The 18,826-nt window shown below is 38.6% G+C and overlaps 1 protein-coding gene across 5 annotated transcripts in view; it reads right to left on the reverse strand.

Moving 5' to 3' along the window:
* Astn2 (astrotactin 2) overlaps window positions 1-18,826 on the reverse strand; it is a 1,002,270-nt gene that overhangs the window by 854,464 nt on the left and 128,980 nt on the right. For 4 of the 5 annotated variants that reach the window (XM_031377658.1, XM_031377656.1, XM_031377657.1 and 1 more), the window contains exon 2: window positions 13,378-13,565. In XM_031377658.1, coding sequence (XP_031233518.1) covers window positions 13,378-13,565 — 188 coding nt within the window. Of the gene's footprint in view, window positions 1-13,377; window positions 13,566-14,084; window positions 14,238-18,826 lie in introns of those variants that run through there. The other variant, XM_031377659.1, reaches the window with a different exon arrangement.

The following is an 18,826-nucleotide window of genomic DNA, read 5'->3' on the forward strand; positions in this document are numbered from 1 at the left end:
AACTGAGTACAGGGTCCCCAGTGAAGGAGTTGGAGAAAGGACCAATGGAGCTGAGGGGTTTACAGCCCGTTAGGACGAACAACCATATGAACTAAGTAGTACCCTCAGAGCTCCCAGGGTCTCAACCACCAACCAAGGACTGCACATGGAGGGGTCTGATTGTTCTGGCATCATGTGTATAGTAGAGGATTGCAAATTCAATCATCAATAGGAGGAGAGGAGCTTGGCCATGTGAAAGTTCTGTGCCCCAGTGCAGGGGAATGCCAGGGCCAGAAAGTGGGAGAGGGCAGGGTGGCAGGCATGGGGAAGTGGGAGGCAACAGGGGTTTGTTTTGGTTGTTTTTGGTTGTTTCTTTGTTTTTTGGCAGGGAAACTGGGAATGGAGAAATTTACATGTAAATAAAGAAAATAAAAAAAAGAGAAACTTTACTAAAGCTCAAGGCATGCATAGCACCACACACCATAATATGGGGAGATTTCAATACCCCACTCTTTGCAATGGACAGATCATGGAAACAGAAACTAAACAAAGATACAGTGAAACTATCAGAAATTATGAAACAAATGAATTTAACAGATATCTATAGAACTTTTATCCTAAAACAAAAGGAGATACCTTCTTCTCAGCACCTCATAGTCCCTTCCTCAAAACTGACCATATAATCAGTCACAAATCAGGCCTCAAAAGACACAAGAAGATTGAAATAATTCCTTGCATCTTATCAGATCACTATGAACTAAGGCTGTTCCTCAATAAAAACATAAACAATAGAAAGCCCACATATACGTGGAAGCTTAACAACACTCTACTCAATGATAACTTGGTCAAGGAAGAAATATAGAAATTAAAGACTTTGTAAGGTTTAATGAAAATGAAGCCACAACATACCCAAACTTATGGACACAATGAAAACAGTCTTAAAAGAAAAACTCATAGCTCTCAGTGCCTTGAAGAAGAAACTGGGGAGACCATACACCAGCAATTTGACAGTACATCTGAAACCTCTACAACCCAAAGAAGCAAATTCATCCAAGAGGAGTCAAAGGCAGAAAATAATCAAACTCAGGGCTGAAATCAACCGAATGGAAACAAAAAGAACTATACAAAGAATTAACCAATCCAGGAGCTGGTTCTTTGAGAAAAATCAAGAAAATGGATAAATCCTTAGCCAGACAAACTAGAGGGCACAGAGACAGTATCTTAATTAACAAGATCAGAAATGAAAAGGGAGACATAACAACACATACTGAGGAAATCATAAAAATCATCAGATCCTACTACAAATGCCTATACTTAACAAAACTGGAAAACCTGGATGAAATGGACAATTTTCTAGACAAATACCAGGTACCAAAGTTAAATCAAGGTCAGATAAACAGTCCCATGTCTGCTATTGAAATAGAAAGAGTCATTAATAGTCTCCCAACCAAAATAATCCCAGGACCAGATGGGTTTACTGCAGAGTTTTATCAGACCTTCAAAAAAGACCTAATACCAATACTCCTCAAACTATTCCACAAAATAGAAACAGAAGGGATTCTATCCAATTCATTCTATGAATCTACAATTACTCTGATACATAAACCACACAAAGACCTAACAAAGAAGAAAACTTCAGACCAATTATGGTCTGAAGTTATGAATATCGATGCAAAAATACTCAATGAAATTCATGTAAACCAAATCCAAGAACGTGTCAAAATGATCATCCAACATGATCAAATAAGCTCCGTCCCAAGGATGCAGGGATGGTTCAATAAATGGAAATCCATCAATATAATCTACTATATAAACAAACTCAAAGAAAAAAAACTTATGATTACCTCATTGGATGCTGAGAAAGCATTTGACAAAATCCAGCACCCCTTCAGGATAAAAGTTTTAGAAAGATCAGGAATTCAAGGCCCATACTTAAACATAGTAAAAGCAATATACAGCACACCAGTAGCCAACATCAAACTAAATGGAGAGAAATTTGAAACAATCCCACTAAAATCCGTAACTAGGCAAGGCTTTCCACTCTCTCCCTACCTAAAGTACTTGAAGTCCTAGCCAAAGCAATTAGACAACAAAAAAAAGTCAAAGGGATACAAATTGGAAAGGAAAAAGTCAAATTATCACTATTTGCAGATGATACGATAGGAAACTGAAGTGATCACAAAAATTCCAAAGAGAACTTCTAAACCAGATAAACAACTTCAGCAAAGTAGTTGGATATAAAATTAACTCAAGCAAATCAGTGGCCTACCTCTACACAAAGGATAAACAGGCTGAGAAAGAAATTAGGGAAACAACACCCTTCACAATAGTCACAAATAATATAAAATAGCTTGGTGTGACTCCAACTAAGCAAGTAAAAGTTCTGTATGACAAGAACTTCAAGTCTCTGAAGAAGGAAATTGAAGATCTCAGAAGATGGAAAGTTCTCCCATGCTCATGGATTGGTAGGATTAATATAGTAAAAATGGCCATCTTGCCAAAAGCAATCTACAGATTCAATGCAATCCCTATCAAATTTACAACTCAATTCTTCACAGACTTGGAAAGAGCAATTTGAAAATTCATCTTCAATAACAAAAAAATCTAGAATATTGAAAAATACTCTCAACAATAAAAGAACTTCTGGGGGAATCACCATCCCCGACCTTAAGCTGTAATACAGAGCAATTATGATAAAAACTGCCTGGTATTGGTACAGTGACAGGCAAGTAGGTCAATGGAATAGAACTGAAGACCCAGAAATGAACCCACAAAACTATGGCAACTTGGTCTTTGACAAAGGAGCTAAAATCATCCAGTGGGAAACAGACAGCATTTTCAACAAACAGTGCTGGTTGAACTGGTGGTTAGCATGTAGAAGAATTCAGATCGATCCAATCCTATCTCCTTGTACAAAGATCAAGTCAAAGTGGATCAAGGACCTCCACATAAAACCAGATACACTAAAACTAATAGAAAAGAAAGTAGGGAAGAGCCTGTAACACATAGGCACAGGGAAAAATTTCTTGAACAGAAAACCAATAGCTCATGCTTGAAGATCAATAATAGACAAATGGGACCTCATAAAATTACAAAGCATCTGTTAGGGAAAGGGACACTGTTAATAGGACAAAAAGGCAACCAACAGATTTGGGAAAGATCTTTATCAGTCATATATCCAATAGAGCACTAATATCCAATATTTACAGGAACTCAAGAAGTCAGACTCCAGAGAACCAAATAACCTTATTAAAAATGGGGTACAGAGCTAAACAAAGAATTCTCGACTGAGAAATACCGAATGACTGAGAACCTAAAGAAATGTTCAACATCCTTAGTCACTGAGGAAATGCAAATTAAAACAACCCTGAGATTCCACCTCACACCAGTCAGAATGGCTAAGATCAAAAACTCAGGTGACAACAGAGACAGCTTGACTCTGAGGAGTTCTGACACAACTAGGATCACAGGAAGAACAGGCTCCAGTCAGATTTAGCAATGGCAGGTAGCACTAGATTTAACCAGATGGCAGGAGGCAAGCATAAGAAAATAAACAACACAAACCAAGGTCACTTGCCATCATCAGAACACAATTCTCCCACCATAGCAAGTCCTGGACACACCATCACAACAGAAAAGCAAGATTCAGATCTAAAATCACTTATCATGATGATGATACAGTACCTTAAGAAAGACATAAATAGCACCCTCAAAGAAATACAGAACACAGGTAAAGAACTAGAAGCTCTTAAAGAGGAAACACAAAAATCCCATAAAGAACTACAGGAAAACACAATCAAACAGGTTGAAGGAAATGAGCAAAACCATCCAGAATCTAAAAATGGAAATAGAAACAATAAAGAAATCAGAAAGAGAGAGACAACCCTGGATATACAAAACCTAGGAAAGAAATCAGGAGCCATAGATGCAAGCATCACCAACAGAATGCAAGAGATAGAAGAGAGAATCTCAGGGGCAGAAGACACCTTAGAAAACAATGACACAACAGTCAGAGAAAATGCAAAAAGTAAAAAGCTCCAAACCCAAAACATCCAGGAAATCCAGGACACAATGAGAAGACCAAACCTAAGGATAATAGGTATACAATAGTGTGAAGACTCCCAACTTAAAGGGCCAGTAAATATCTTCAACAAAATTATAGAAGAAAACTTCCCTAACCTAAAGAAAGAGATGCCCATGAACATACAAGAAGCCTACAGAACTCCCAATAGACTGGACCAGATAAGAAATTGCTACCATTACATAATAATAAAAACAGCAAATGCACTAAACAAAGAAAGAATTTTAAAAGCAGTAAGAGAAAAAAGGCAAGTAACATATAAAGGCAGGCCTATCAGAATTACGGCAGATTTCTCACCAGAGACTATGAAAGCTAGATGATACTGGGCAGATGTCATACAGACCCTACAAGAATACAAATGCCAGCCCAGGCTACTATACCCAGCAAAACTCTCAATTACCATAGATGGAGAAAACAAGATATTCCATGACAAAACAAAATTTACACAATATCTTTCCACAAATCCAGCCCTACAAAGGATAATAAGTGGAAAACATCAACATAAGGAGCAAAACTACACTCTAGAAGAAGCAAGAAGGTAATCTTTCAACAAATCCACACAAACCTAATTCCACCTCTTACAACAAAAACAACAGGAAGTGACAATTACTTTTTCTTAATATATTAATTTGAAAATTAATATTACCAACATGTCCTAATCAATTGAAATCCAATAATATAAGGAATTGGAAATTTATTGATTGTCATCCAATAGTCTCTCTAATTTGGTAATTGGAGAAATAGGTCCAACATTGTACAATCTATATACACTGTTAGCTTGTATGTTTGTGACAGTGTCTGGCTGTGTACAACATAAGGGTCTTGAAATCTTGCTTCTCCTATCTCAGCCTTTCTATTAATAGTATTGTTTATTTCATGTTTTTACACTATACTATGGTTTTCAGAACAGCTTATATATTTCAAAAGAATTTATATACCCAAAAGAAACATAGACAATTAACTAGGGAGATGCCTTGTAAGAGAACAACAAAGTGAAACTGAATACTTTGCTTGACATTTGTAACTCTTGTATCAAGTTTGAAGAAGAGGACTTTATAAGTTACTCTTTCTCTGAGATGAATGCTTTTCCAAATTATCACAGCTAATGAACCAAATTCTTACCCTCACATAATGTCTGTGCCACCCTCCAAGCAGAACCATTGTTCATTGAAACAGTTGATGAATGACTTTATGGATAGACCATCTTAATACCTACACCATTTCTTAAATGAATATAACCTGTTTTCTGTGGGCTGAGAATGAAGTCACTCACTTAAGTCAAATAGCTTTGACCATAGCAGGTAGTCTGTATCCAAAAATTGAGCCTACAATTCATTTCTTGGTGCAGCAGAACTATCAACTCTCAGCTTACCTACGATGGAGGTAAAATCCTTTTGTGATGTGAGGGTCATTGAAATACAGCCTTATTACAATGAACCCCCCCAAAAACAAACAAACAAACAAAACAAAACAAAACAAAACAAAAACCTCAGGTGACAGCAGATACTATCAAGGTTGTGGAGAAAGAGGAACACTCCTTCATTGCTGGTAGAATTGCAAGCTGGTACAAACATTCTGGAAATCAGTTTGGTGGTTCCTCAGGAAATTGGACATATTACTACCTAAGGACCCAGCTATACCACTCCTGGACATATACCCAGAAGATTCTCCAACATGTAATAACTATGCTTCACTATGTTCATAGCAGCCTTATTTATAATAGCCAGAAACTGGAAACTACCAAGATGTCCCTCAACAGAGGAATGAATACAGAAATTGTGGTACATCTACACAATGGAGTACTACTCATCTATTAAAAACAATGAATTTATGAAATTTTTAGGGAAATGGATGAATCTGGAGGATATCATCCTGAGTGAGGTAACCCAATCACAAAAGAACATATATAGTATGCATTCTCTGATAAGTGGATATTAGCCCAGAAGCTTGGAATACTCAATATAATCCACAAACCACAAGAAATTCAAGAAGGAAGACCAAAGTGTGGATACTTCAATCCTCCTTAGAAGGGGGAACAAAATACCCATGGAAGGAGTTGCAGAGACAAACTATGGAGCAGAGACTGAAAGAAGGACAATCCAGAGACTGCTCCACCTGGGAATCCCTCTCATATTCAGTCATCAAATTCAGACACTATTGTGGATGCCAGCAAGTGCTGGCTGACAGGAGCCTGATATAGCTGTCTCCTGAGAGGCTCTGACAATGACCGACTAATACAGAAGTAGAGTCTTACAATCATCCATTGTACTGAGCATAGGATCCCCAATAAAGGAGCTAGAGACCCAAGGAGCTAAAGGATTTGCAGTCCCTAAGGACAAACAACAATATGAAGTTACTAGTATCTTCTGAGCTTCCAGGGACTAAACCATCAACCAAAGATTATACATGGTGGGACTCATGGCTCCAACAGCATATGTATAGCAGAGGATGGCCTAGTTGTTCATCAATGGGAGGAAAGGCCCTTGGTCATGTGAAGGTTTATGCCCCAGAGTAGGGGAATGCCAGGGCCAGGAAGTGGGAGAGGTTGGGTAGTGAGCGGGGGCGGGGGGGGGGGAAAGAAAAAGTGTTTGTTTTTTGTTTTTGTTTTGTTTTTTCTTTTTTTCGGAGGGGTAACCAAGAGAGGATATATCATTTGAAATGTAAATAAAGAAAATATCTAATAAAAATAAAAGAAATAAAAAAAGAAATGAATAACTAAGAATGGCAAGATGACCATGTATCTCTCTATAGCTGGTATCTAGCCAAATCTAAATTATAAGCTAGGATTTTAAACAGCAAAATCTCTGTGAATTCCTTGATGATGATAGTCAAAGTTGTCCTCTGGGCTCCACATTCAGGTACACAAATGTATATAGGCACCCATGCAAACTAAGCATATACAGACAAGACATACACACAGAAACATATGTAGACACACACACACACCACATACTTTTTAAAAAGCTGCTTTATTTATTTGTCTTTTCTTCTAACAGAAAAGATTTTGATTGTTGTTTTACACAGATTCACCTATCTGTCAGTACATAACTGACAAAATCAGTAACTGGAGGAATTAGTGATATATTGTGAATGAGTGAATGCACTTGTTGGAGCAATGCTCTAAAGCCAGATTTCACAGAAAGATTTAATAAGTATTATTCCAATATAACACAGATCCTTCATATAAAGCTACTGATTAAGAATGGTAATAATAGTTCCTTAGATTTATGAGGCATGCTATAATTCTCAAAGCATTTCTATATTATATTACATCAGAGAAGCATAGATCATCTGAATTTGAAGGAAATATGATAGTCATTCTATGTATTATCCCTTTTAGAATCCTAATGGTTGGGCTTCCAACCTTGGCTGATACACCCATGTAAACAAGGTTTGCTCTGCAGGCTAACTGAGCCACTCCACTCTTTGAAAGCTTCAGTATGTTGAGAGATAGTCTATGCTGCCATAGATAGGAATTCTGGTGTTTCCTAGTATTTCCTCATGGGGGTTCAACAGAACACATCTGTAGCATTTCCTATGGGGAGCTATTTATAAGAGAAAAGTACCTTCAAATGGCTTTTCTTTCACCTCAAACCATACATCTCTTTTCTTTTTTTTTTTTTTTTTTTTTTTTTTTTTTTTTTTTTTTTTTTTTTTTTTGGTTTTTTTCGAGACAGGGTTTCTCTGTATAGCCCTGGCTGTCCTGGAACTCACTCTGGAGACCAGGCTGGCCTCAAACTCAGAAATCCGCCTGCCTCTGCCTCCCAAGTGCTGGGATTAAAGGCGTGCGCCACCACCGCCCGGCCATACATCTCTTTTCATCCCTCTTATAAAAACATTTGTTACAAAAAGACCAAAGATTATTTTAAAGAAAACTCCATGATTACAGATATTGATCTCAATCCATTTCTTTAAGAACTTCTGTGGAAATCTTTAAGACAAGACATGGTATATCAAAATAAAATGATACAATTGTTTAAGGGAGGTATGGAGTGGAGTTAAAGTGTACAACCCTGTGAAAGAAAACTTGAAACTATTTTTGCTATAAGAATTATTGATAATTGCAAAACTAAATATATCCTAAAATCTCAACATAATAACAGTAGCAACAGCAAAATGTAAAAACAAACAAAACCTACTGTAATGCAAAGAACAAGAAGAAATTCTGATCACATTTGCTGGGTAATTTTGCATCTCATCTTAAGGCCACCTGGAGCAGGCAAAGAAATTTTGATCACATTTGCTAGGTGGTTTTGCATCTAACCTTAAGGCCACCTGGAGCAAGTGAACTCTTACATTCCAAATAATCTACCTTCCACAAAGAACTCCAGGCAACTAAGGAATGCTAAGAGCAGGAGAAATAAGTCTTTGCCAGGGTAGAGCACACCAATCATTTACCAAATGGCCAGCCCTTAGAACATATGTGCAAGTAACTTTATACAGATCAAGCCTTATATTTGTAGATGCATATATTCATGAAACAACAATTAATGAAATGAGAGGTGATGGATTTGCAATAGAACAAGGAGGAGTTTATAGGAGGGTTTTAGCAGGAGGAAAGGGAGGAGAAATGATGTGCTTATACTATAATCTAAAAGAAAAGACAAGAAGTAATTAAAAAAACCAACTCTCTTGTTACTCATTTACAAACTCAGATATCAAACAGAGCTGGGAGAATGACTGACACTGAGAACTGATGCAGATGAATGATGCAAAAGGTACCTACAGGATTCAAGCCAAGAGCCTGCTCTGACTCCATACCTGAAGGCAAATTGCTCAGCTGCTCCTGGCTTTCTTTTCCCCTATCGATAAACCGCTGGCATGAATAGCACCTCTCTCTCAAACTGACAAGGTTCCAAGTTCTATCAAGTGTTTTGAGCACCAGAAGTGAATATCCCATAAATAACAGGCATGATATACCCTTACTACTGCTAACATTTTAATAACAGCTTTTCCTTTTTGAGCACTTACTGACTGTCAGGCACGATGCCATGTAGAATTGTGCCCAAAAACACAGACTCTCAATTTGGGCAGACTGGAGTCGAAATCTCAGTTTTAGTATTTATTGGTGATGCGCATGAAGAGGCTTCAAAATCTCATAACCTACCAAGCTCGTCATCTGCAAATGGGGGTAAACAACACCTTCTTTCAGAGTCTTTGCTGTATTAAACAGAATGATACAAGGGTTGCCTTTAGATTGCCTGGCAACACAAAGTCCCCCATGCCTGTGATTATTACCTTTCATTGTACAGGGCACTTATGAGTAGAACTGCAGTTGACACGGAGGAAAAACTCTTAAGCCGTGGGGAATAACACCCAATTTTATGAGTGACGCAGGTGATTTGACCAGAGATATAACGGTAATGACAGAAATAGCATTCAAACTTGGTATTGCCTTCTAAGCAATAAACCCCAATAATCACATGAATTACACATAAGAGGGAGGGAAATCATTTCTGATACCATAGAATTTAAGCCAACAACAAAGAAGACACATGGTAGTCAGTATATAGGGAGAAACAGAAATGAGATATATAAAGTACTTATTTTTACCTTTTAACCTTTGCACGTTCAAAAATCTCACAGATAACTATTTTATTAACGTTTAAGGGATTTTTTTGTACCTTTTCAGTTTTTGTTTGTTTGTTTGTTTTTATTTTTGTTTTGTTTTGTTTTGTTTTTTTAAAGACAGCACCCACTTTGAGATCTGGCAAGGATTACGTATGATCATATACATTAAAAAGAACTTGCAAAACAGCCTAGCATATAGTACATACTCAAAAGAAATGTCAGGTGTTATAACAATTTACTCTACATCACACAGCGATAGAAGAGCACAAATAAGACAAGAGCAGTGTCTTCATACTCCTTCAAACACTGCTGTAATGGTAATATTAATAGCCACTGTCTCTGTGGGCTCACTGTGCATCATGCATACTAATGTTCATCACTATTTATATATTCTCTTCACTCTTTGAGACTGATATAATCAGTATGGTTTTATAGATAAGAAAACTAAGTCTGAACGATGTTAAAGGACTCAGTCAAGGTAAAAGGAAGAAGAAAAATGAAGGATGGGTGAGGAAGGGAGGTTAAAATAAGAGGCAGTTCAGCTGAATTCCACATATTCCTTTTCTTCTGTGCATTTAGGCTCCCTACATGGCTGAGGCTGATAGGATCTCAGGCTAGGGATGGGGAAGGAAATGACAATCCATGGTCTGGTCCAGGTTTACCAATAAGGTTCTTTGTCGTATCATTCTTTAGGATACTGATAATCAGATGGTAGACCACTTGATAAATAGGGAGCTGCTAAATTCAGGATGGAAGGAGCCTAAGGAGCATTTGCCTCCACCTACATAGCCATGGATTATAGAAGGTTACAGGTGTAACCTTCCTTCTTTGAGATTCCATGGCATGACTTTGATCCTCTTACAAAACATCTCAGACATTTACCAAAGACAACCATGTGACATGAACCAGGAATTCGGGGAAGCATGTTCCTAGAACTCTCTCCATGCCAAAGAGCTATGAGCAAGTAAGTTTGCCAAGTCTCAGACTTTTCATCTTTGTGATGAGAAGAGTCTCCAATCATCTTGGAAGCCATTCTCAGTGGCCACAAAAGCAAATGTTTCTCTTTGTGTTCTCACTGAGTTTGTGTAGCCACAAGAACAAGGACAGAGAACATGGCATTTAAAGCTCTGACTGTTTGGGGACTACAGGCAATGATGAGTCTAATGTGGAACTCAATTTTTCCATTCATGAATAAGGAATATAATAAATTAGAATACCTCTACCTTTTCAATAGAACAGCCTCTCAGTAACAAAAGTTAATGCCTTAAGTAGCTCTGACCTATGTACTTAAGATTCTAGGGCTTAGTGTAGTTATATATATTAGTACAGCCTATAACACACACACACACACACACACACACACACACACACACACACACACAAAAGAGACAGAGGAGTTAAATACTTGGTACAAGTATAGTACCTGGACAAGATAGTGGGGAAACAAAATGTCACACATGGGATCTAGGGCCCCAGAGTCCTATATTCCTAGAGACTAGTACTATTTTTAAGAAATCACCTTTGAGGGTCCAATATATCCAAGATACAAGTGCCCTTGTGGCATGTAGTGGACCTCAAGTTGTGTGTGTGTGTGTGTGTGTGTGTGTGTGTGTGTGTGTGTGTGCACATGTGTGTGATATGCATAGAGTTATATCAGTTTCTTCATTCTTTCTTCTGCAGGCATTCTGCAGGGAATTTAAGGGATGTCTGGTTCACATTAAGTTATTACTTTCAAACTGACTTTGCTGAGCAAAGAGAAAAGGTAAGGGATATTATCCTGCAGAGACTAGTTTACTGGAATAGACACTAGGCCTGGAGTCAGAAAAGGTACATTTAGGACTCATCTATAATTGAGATAATCTGATATAGGTTACTAGGTTATAGAAAAAAATGTATGCAAGGAAATGTTATGGCATAAGATGGAATGCACTTAATAAATATTAATTGAAGCTGATGCTCATGCTCAACATCAGATGGTACTTTAAAGCCCATGAGAACTGAGCAAGCACGTTGAAGTGGTGTTTACAAATTTGCACCCCGAATTTAGCAGGCAGGCACCCACTTGGGTTGGCATGTGGCTGCATCATTTTCTAAATATATATATGTGTATGAAAAAAGTCTACCACACACATTCCATGAATAACACAAAGGCCTTGATTTGTTCTTCCACGTGCAGAGCACTTGTTAGGTCCAAAATTAACATTGCTATCTGGCTGGGGTATGCATACATTTTTACAACAAGAGAAAAATTCCACGATCTCACTCAGCCCTAATCAGAACATCTATTGCAATGTTGGTTGAGGAGAAAATAAAGCAAAGTTCTGTTTTGCTGCAGAATCTCACTAAATAGTTACTCTTGATTGAAGAAGGAATTAACTAAAGAAATAAGAGATCATGCATCATTCTGAGCTCTGCTTTTCTCTTTATATGTCATGTATATCATTTCCTAGTTTCATTTACTTACTAGTCCATTCTAAAAGTAAAACAGAGGAAATAACTTAAGATTGGCTTTGAAGAGTACAATATTGGGGGATAAGGAGCATTGTGAGTATCAGATGCCACCTCAAGCCCACCTGGTATGCTTTCTGTGTATACTGCATGCATACTGGGAACCCATTATAGAAGAATTCAAGAGGCTACCAGCTAACCCATCTAGCAAATCACTGAGCTCCAGTTTCAGCAAGACACAGTGCCTCAAAATTTGGGGAGATACCAGGTGACAGAGGACAGCAAGTGCTACCTTCTGGTACCACACATATACAGGCACACATACACACATTTTCTCTCTCTCTCTCTCTCTCTCTCTCTCTCTCTCTCTCTCTCTCTCTCTCTCTCTCTCTCTCTCCCCAGGAATTCTAGTCTTTTAAAATAAACAATTAATAGAAGATGTATCAATTGATTTTCATAGCCTCCTCAGAGGGGAGCAGCTGATTCGACACAGCTGGAGGTTACATCATTCAACACACCTAGAAAACGTCTTCTCTATACTAATTTTATCTTGTAAGTGCAGGTGATGTGCTACACTTCATGCATTTTTGGTTTTCTACAATGAGGTAGTTTTCCTAAATGTGTACAGCATAGTTCTGGACAAATAAGAGATAGCCAATAAATTCTCCAATTGGGAGATAAGTGTCTCTTGGGACTCAGTGCTGGCTTGAATACTCAAGAAGAGTTCTATTGCTTGCTCGATATAGCACATGGGGTAAGTTTTTGTTTTTTGTTTTTTTGTTTGTTTTTCTCCCCTCAGAGTACTCAACAACCAGAATGAGGGCGGGATAGAGACATTGTCCTAAGTGGCTGCACTAGCTACATTCAGCTCACTTCTTTGTTCTACCTTGTAGTAGTCCTGAGGCTTAAAGCACTTGGGAAAGTACTTCCTGTTCTAGTTTCACTCCAATTTTGCTTGCTCAGTAATTTATAAAGAGACCAGTACTATTTGGGAGCACTGGACCCCCACCCCTAAGTCAATAATACAGGCATGTGACAGATGTTAAACAGCTATTCCCAGACATATCAGACCAAAGGCCAGAATTGAATACCCTTTATTTTCTCCCCTGATTTGCAGGTAGTTTGTCACAGCTGACAGATGATGGATGTGATTGGGACAGTCCAGGTGACACCACAGAATCCAACTGATACTTCTGAGTATCATTCTGCCCTCTTACAGGACATTCCTACCCTTTCATCTGTAGACTAATCCATATTTCTCTCTGCCCTCAGCCCTATTCCCACGTTCAGCTACTCACCATCACAGAAATGTGGAGGATATGCAGCTGCTCCTCAACGACCTCTGAGGGCTCTTGGAGGGTGGGAGCCGTGGCCTGGGCCAGCTGCCCTGCATTGCTCATGGAAACATGGAAGTACAGTGTGCCATTCTCCAGCCATTGCTGTCTCCAGTGAACCAAAGAAATGTCCGCTGCTGTGCCAGACATCTCTGTAAGATAAGATCAAAGGTTCTGGGTAAGATATATGCCAGGCTTTTGTGCTCTGGGAGCAAAGCAGCCGCACACAGTTATGAACTCAGAAGCCCATTATTTTGTCAAGATGTTTCTCCTTATACCACTATGATTCAGGAGTCACCTGTTTCATTTATACATGAGAAACCATGGTCAAGGTATTTCTCAAGTAACACAGGACCAGAGGCACCACTTGTTCTTTGTGTGTCTAGTGCAAACTTTCAAAGACCTCATGGATGAAAAGGTGATTCTTCTCCAACAGTAGAGTAAAACTGAACAAAAGAATAAAAGTATTACAGTTTTCTGATGTTGCACAACTACCAAAAATAAAGGGAAAAATATTCTTAAGTTCATGCATGAACTTTACAGATAATGATCAGAAAGTCATTGGATAAAAGCTGGAAAGACCCAAAAGAGTATATATTATTTAGCTGAGGTTCTAGAGTTAACTCTAATTCGGGAAAGGGACTGAACAAATGTGATGTTATAAAACTTACTCAAGCCCAACTTCATTTTGGGCAATGTATGTTATGAACTCCAAATGAAGAAAACTTTGCCACAGATATCTCCACTGATTAAAAGTAATTGAGGGAAAATGGAGTGATGGCTCAGTCAGGTAAGTGGTTGTCATGCATGCACGAGAACATGAGTTAGGATCCCCCAGCACTCTTCTTAAAATTTTCAGGCACAGCACATGTTCCAGATCTTGGAAGTGGAGAGAGTGAGATCCCTGGAGCTTACTAGTCAGTTAGTAAAGCCATATCAGTGAGTTCCAGATTCAGAAAGAAACTCTCCCTAAGAAAAATGAAAGATGCAAGTTATCTGAGAATGATACCTGACACTGACTTCTTATATCCACTTACACATGTAGATATGTACATGCACTTCCAGACCCATACCTGATTATGTATACATTCCTCTCTGCCTCTGTCTATCTCTGATGCAAACACACACACACACACACACACACACACACACACACACACACACATGCATATACACAGAGCTGTTTCACAACAGCAGAGCTCTATTACTGTCACATAACTGGAAATAATTAGACCTTTCTAGTAAAGTATCCTAACTCTGTATGCTTTTATTTGTTCATAAATACTTTTAGAAATAATATATGAATAAATAGTACTTCTTTTAAATATTATATCACCACCATAATTTCTTATTAGGTAACAGGGGTGATGGAAGAGGCTTGAAAAGTCTCTTGCTTGGGGATTATAAATTATAATTTTAGTGTCTTTTACAAAAGCAAAGCATTCCTGGAAACATCTCAAAAAGGCAAAGCCTATGAGTGAACCTTATGAATAAAGGGGTCAGAAGATGGGCTTCTGGGAGAATTACCAGGTCTGTACCCAAATCTGACTTACTTTGGGTGCTAGATAGCCATAGTTGTGCCCATAAGAAGGTGCTAAGTCTCTGGAAATCAGTTAGGCGGTTCCTCAGGAAATTGGACATAGTACTACCTGAGCACCCAGCTATACCACTCCTGGGCATATACCCAGAAGATGTTCCAACATGTAATAAAGACACATGTTCCACTATGTTAATAGCAGCCTTATTAATCATGGCCAGAAGCTAGAAAGAACCCAAATGTCCCTCAACAGAGGAATGGACACAGAAAATGTAGTAGATTTACACAATGGAGTACTACTCAGCTATTAAAAACAATGAATTCATGAAATTCTTAGGCAAATGGGTGGAACTAGAAAATAGCATCCTGAGTGAGGTAACCCAATCACAAGAGAATACACATGGTATGCACTCACTGATAATTGGATATTAACCCAGAAGCTCATAATATCCAAGATACAACTCACAGACAACATGAAGCTCAAGAAGGAAGACCAAAGTGTGGATACTTCAGTCCTTCTTAAAAGAGGGAACAAAATAGTCATAGGAGAAGATACAAAGACAAAGTGTGGATCAGAGACTGAAGGAAAGAGACTGTTCCACTCATGGATCCATCCCATTTACAGTTACCAAACCCAGACACTATTGTGGATGCCAACAAGTGCTTGCTAACAGGAGTCTGATATAGCTGTCCCCAAAACGCTCTGACAGTGCCTGACAAATACAGAGGTGGATGCTCTCAGCCAACCATTGGACTGAGCACAGGGTCCCTAATGGAGGAGCTAAAGAAAGGACCAAAGTAGCTGGAGGGGTTTACAACCCCATAGGAGGAACACCAATATGAATCAACCAGTACCCCCAGAGCTCGCAGGGTCTAAACCACCAACCACAGAGTACACACAGAGGAACCCATGGCTCCAGTCACATATGTAGCATAGGATGGCCTTGTCTGTCAAACATCAGTGGGAGGAGAGGTGTTTGGTCCTGTGAAAGCTCTATGCCCCAGTGTAGCTGAATTCCAGGACAGGAAAGTGGGACTGGGTGGGTTGGTGAGCAGGGGAAGGGGGGTGGGATAGGGGAAAACCAAGAGAGGGGTTAACATTGGAAATGTAAATAAAGAAAATATAACAATAATAATAGTAATAATAATAATAATAATAATAATAATAATAATAAAAGATGCTAAGTCTTAGTAGTATCTAAGGCTTAGAAATTTGGTCCACTGTGGAGACAAATATGACCTTGAGATATAATCCCTACTACATCTGTGTATCTTTCCAGAAATAGTGGAACACTGGTGTGACAGGCCAAATTCAAGCTTTTACATATCCAGTCAACTCTTCTCATGTCACAGCTGTAGCCCTTTTTTTATCTGGTGACACTGAAGTGTCACCTTGAATAGGTAAGTAGATAATATTAACTCAACCAAATTCTATTGAATTTTCCTCATATACGCCAATCCACAAACACTTTAATTTCTTAAGGCTAGCAATCAAAAGCCCTGTAGGGACATGTTTTTGTCACTTAGTAAGCGCTAAGAGGAAATTTAGTTATGAATTTTAAATTAGTTATTGATTTATAATCATCATAATAATTATTGATATGGATAGAGTCTATTTCAGTCTTCAGTTGTTATGAAAAAAGGCTGGAGATATATTTCATGGTATTTTCTTCAATGTTCTAGTCTACTGGGGAATCCTTCAAAAGACAGCCAACATTACAGCCTTTTCCAGCCCTCTATCCAGCCACCGACACTAAGGTATTATGCTCTAATTTTCTGAGTTCCTACAAATGCATCTTATGTTGCCTACCTCCATCCCTCTTGTCTCCCCATCTATTCTTACCCATGAGCTACAACAGAAATCATCTCACAGTACTGAACATTCTATTCTACAGCCCTCCAGCGCCTCCTTCTTCCCAAATTAATACAAAGTGGCCAGAAAATGATGAATTATTACTCTAAGTGCACATAGTCTTGTATTGCTTGGATGATCAACCAGGGATGAGGCAGAGATGCTGGTAATTAATCATAGTTCATCAGTTCTTACAACCATAAACACCAAATTGTGAGGGCTTATTATTGTACTTAGGTAGAAGACAATCTCTGGCTCTTTCTCATCCCTTTGTCTCCTCTAGGTCTGTGGTGTTCTGTATTCTCACCAGTCCACTTCCCTGTCCCAGGTCTTGGGACACTGGCAGTATCTCCTGTGGCAGCATTTGTGCCACAGTAAACTGGAGGTATTGTAAGAAATGGTTTGCTTATCACCCATCCATTTTGATAAGTGTATCAAAGCTCAGAGCTAGAGATTCAGGGAACTTGGGACTAATGTTTGGCACTTGAAGTATTGTAGCAAACCCAGAACTGAATAGCCTAAGTCCCTAAAATGTCAGCAAAGTAGGAATGTTCCAGATAGTTCAGTGTGGTTAAACAGGTAGAATAAGCCCAGGGATATTGGTGGGAATCCGAGCTCCTTTCTCCTGGAGCCTTTAAATCCCATCATACATGAGACTTTTCCCACTCATGTTCCCACTAGGCAACAGAGGGTTCCAGATGGTTAGTGACACATTTAAGGTTACTGGTACATCTGTTCTCAGCTGGACTCTGTGGCTTTCCAGTCTACGCAATTTCGACAATGCCAATTGCACTTGCATCATCTCCTTTTCCTTGACTAAATTAGCCCATGAACAAAACTAGATTGAGCTCTTTGTTTGCTACAGCGATGAGTGCACAGTCAGCAGACAGTAAACGTTAAATGATAATAACAGTGTGTGAAACATAGTAAATATTGAATCACAGAGGATAGCTCAGGACTTACACTATTACAAAGACAATGTTGTTGGGGCAATAGGAGTGGAATCAGGAGACTGCAAAATGAAAATGACTTTAGTGGAAGCAAACAGCCTTGGTATTCATTTGCTCACTCACTTATTCATTCCATTCATTCATTCAATATAGTTTATCATGTCCTACACAGTTCCAGGCTACTTAACAGCTCAGAATATGGAGATAAATGAATTGCAGGGAGCTCAGAGTCCGTTAGCAACAAATGTTCTATGTATTCTGCTGTTTCCCAGCCCCATGTCATGACCTACACACACATTCTCTGAGATTCTACATGATCTAACTTATCCCTTCCATTCAATATCCCCTTCACAATGAATTATAGTCCTAAGAACCTTAATCTGTCCATTAAATGTGCCATCTCACTCCTGTATCAGAGAATAAGTATTTTCTGTCCAATGCCACTAGAACTCTCCTCCTAGAGCATAAAAATTGGTTTCTTCTCAGTAGTATCACCGCAGTCCAAATACTATCTGCTCTGGGAAGCTGTGCCTGAGCACTCAACCTAAAGGACTCCTCTCTAAGTATATCCAAGCTCTATCATGTTTCCTTCCCAAAAACTCCTGATAGAACTTGCTACTATTAGAAATTTATCATATATATTTATTTAAATGTGTTTATTCTCTGTCTCTCTAGAAGAGCCTTTTAATACCTTACATCCTGTCATTTCTCAAACACTTTTAAAAAGTACTTAGCCTATGATAAATGTTCAGTAAACACTGGATCTCTGGAGTATGAGTAAATACATATTTACATATCTGTATATGCATACAGATATGTATACATATCCACAAGAAAACAGTATATTTATTAAAAATTAGAATTCAGGGCCTTCAGTCTCATTAGACAATTAAAGAAAGTTTCAGGGACTAAACCACAAACCAAAGAGTACACAGGGGGTACACATGGCTCCAGCTGGATATGTAGCAGAGGACTGCCTTATCTGTCATCACTAGGAAGAGAGCCCCTTGGTCCTTGGACTTGATGACCCAGGATAGGGGAACGTTAGGCCACTGAAGCAGGAGTGGGTGGGCT

Source organism: Mastomys coucha, unplaced genomic scaffold (genome assembly GCF_008632895.1).
Source record: "Mastomys coucha isolate ucsf_1 unplaced genomic scaffold, UCSF_Mcou_1 pScaffold18, whole genome shotgun sequence".
NCBI lineage: Eukaryota > Metazoa > Chordata > Mammalia > Rodentia > Muridae > Mastomys > Mastomys coucha.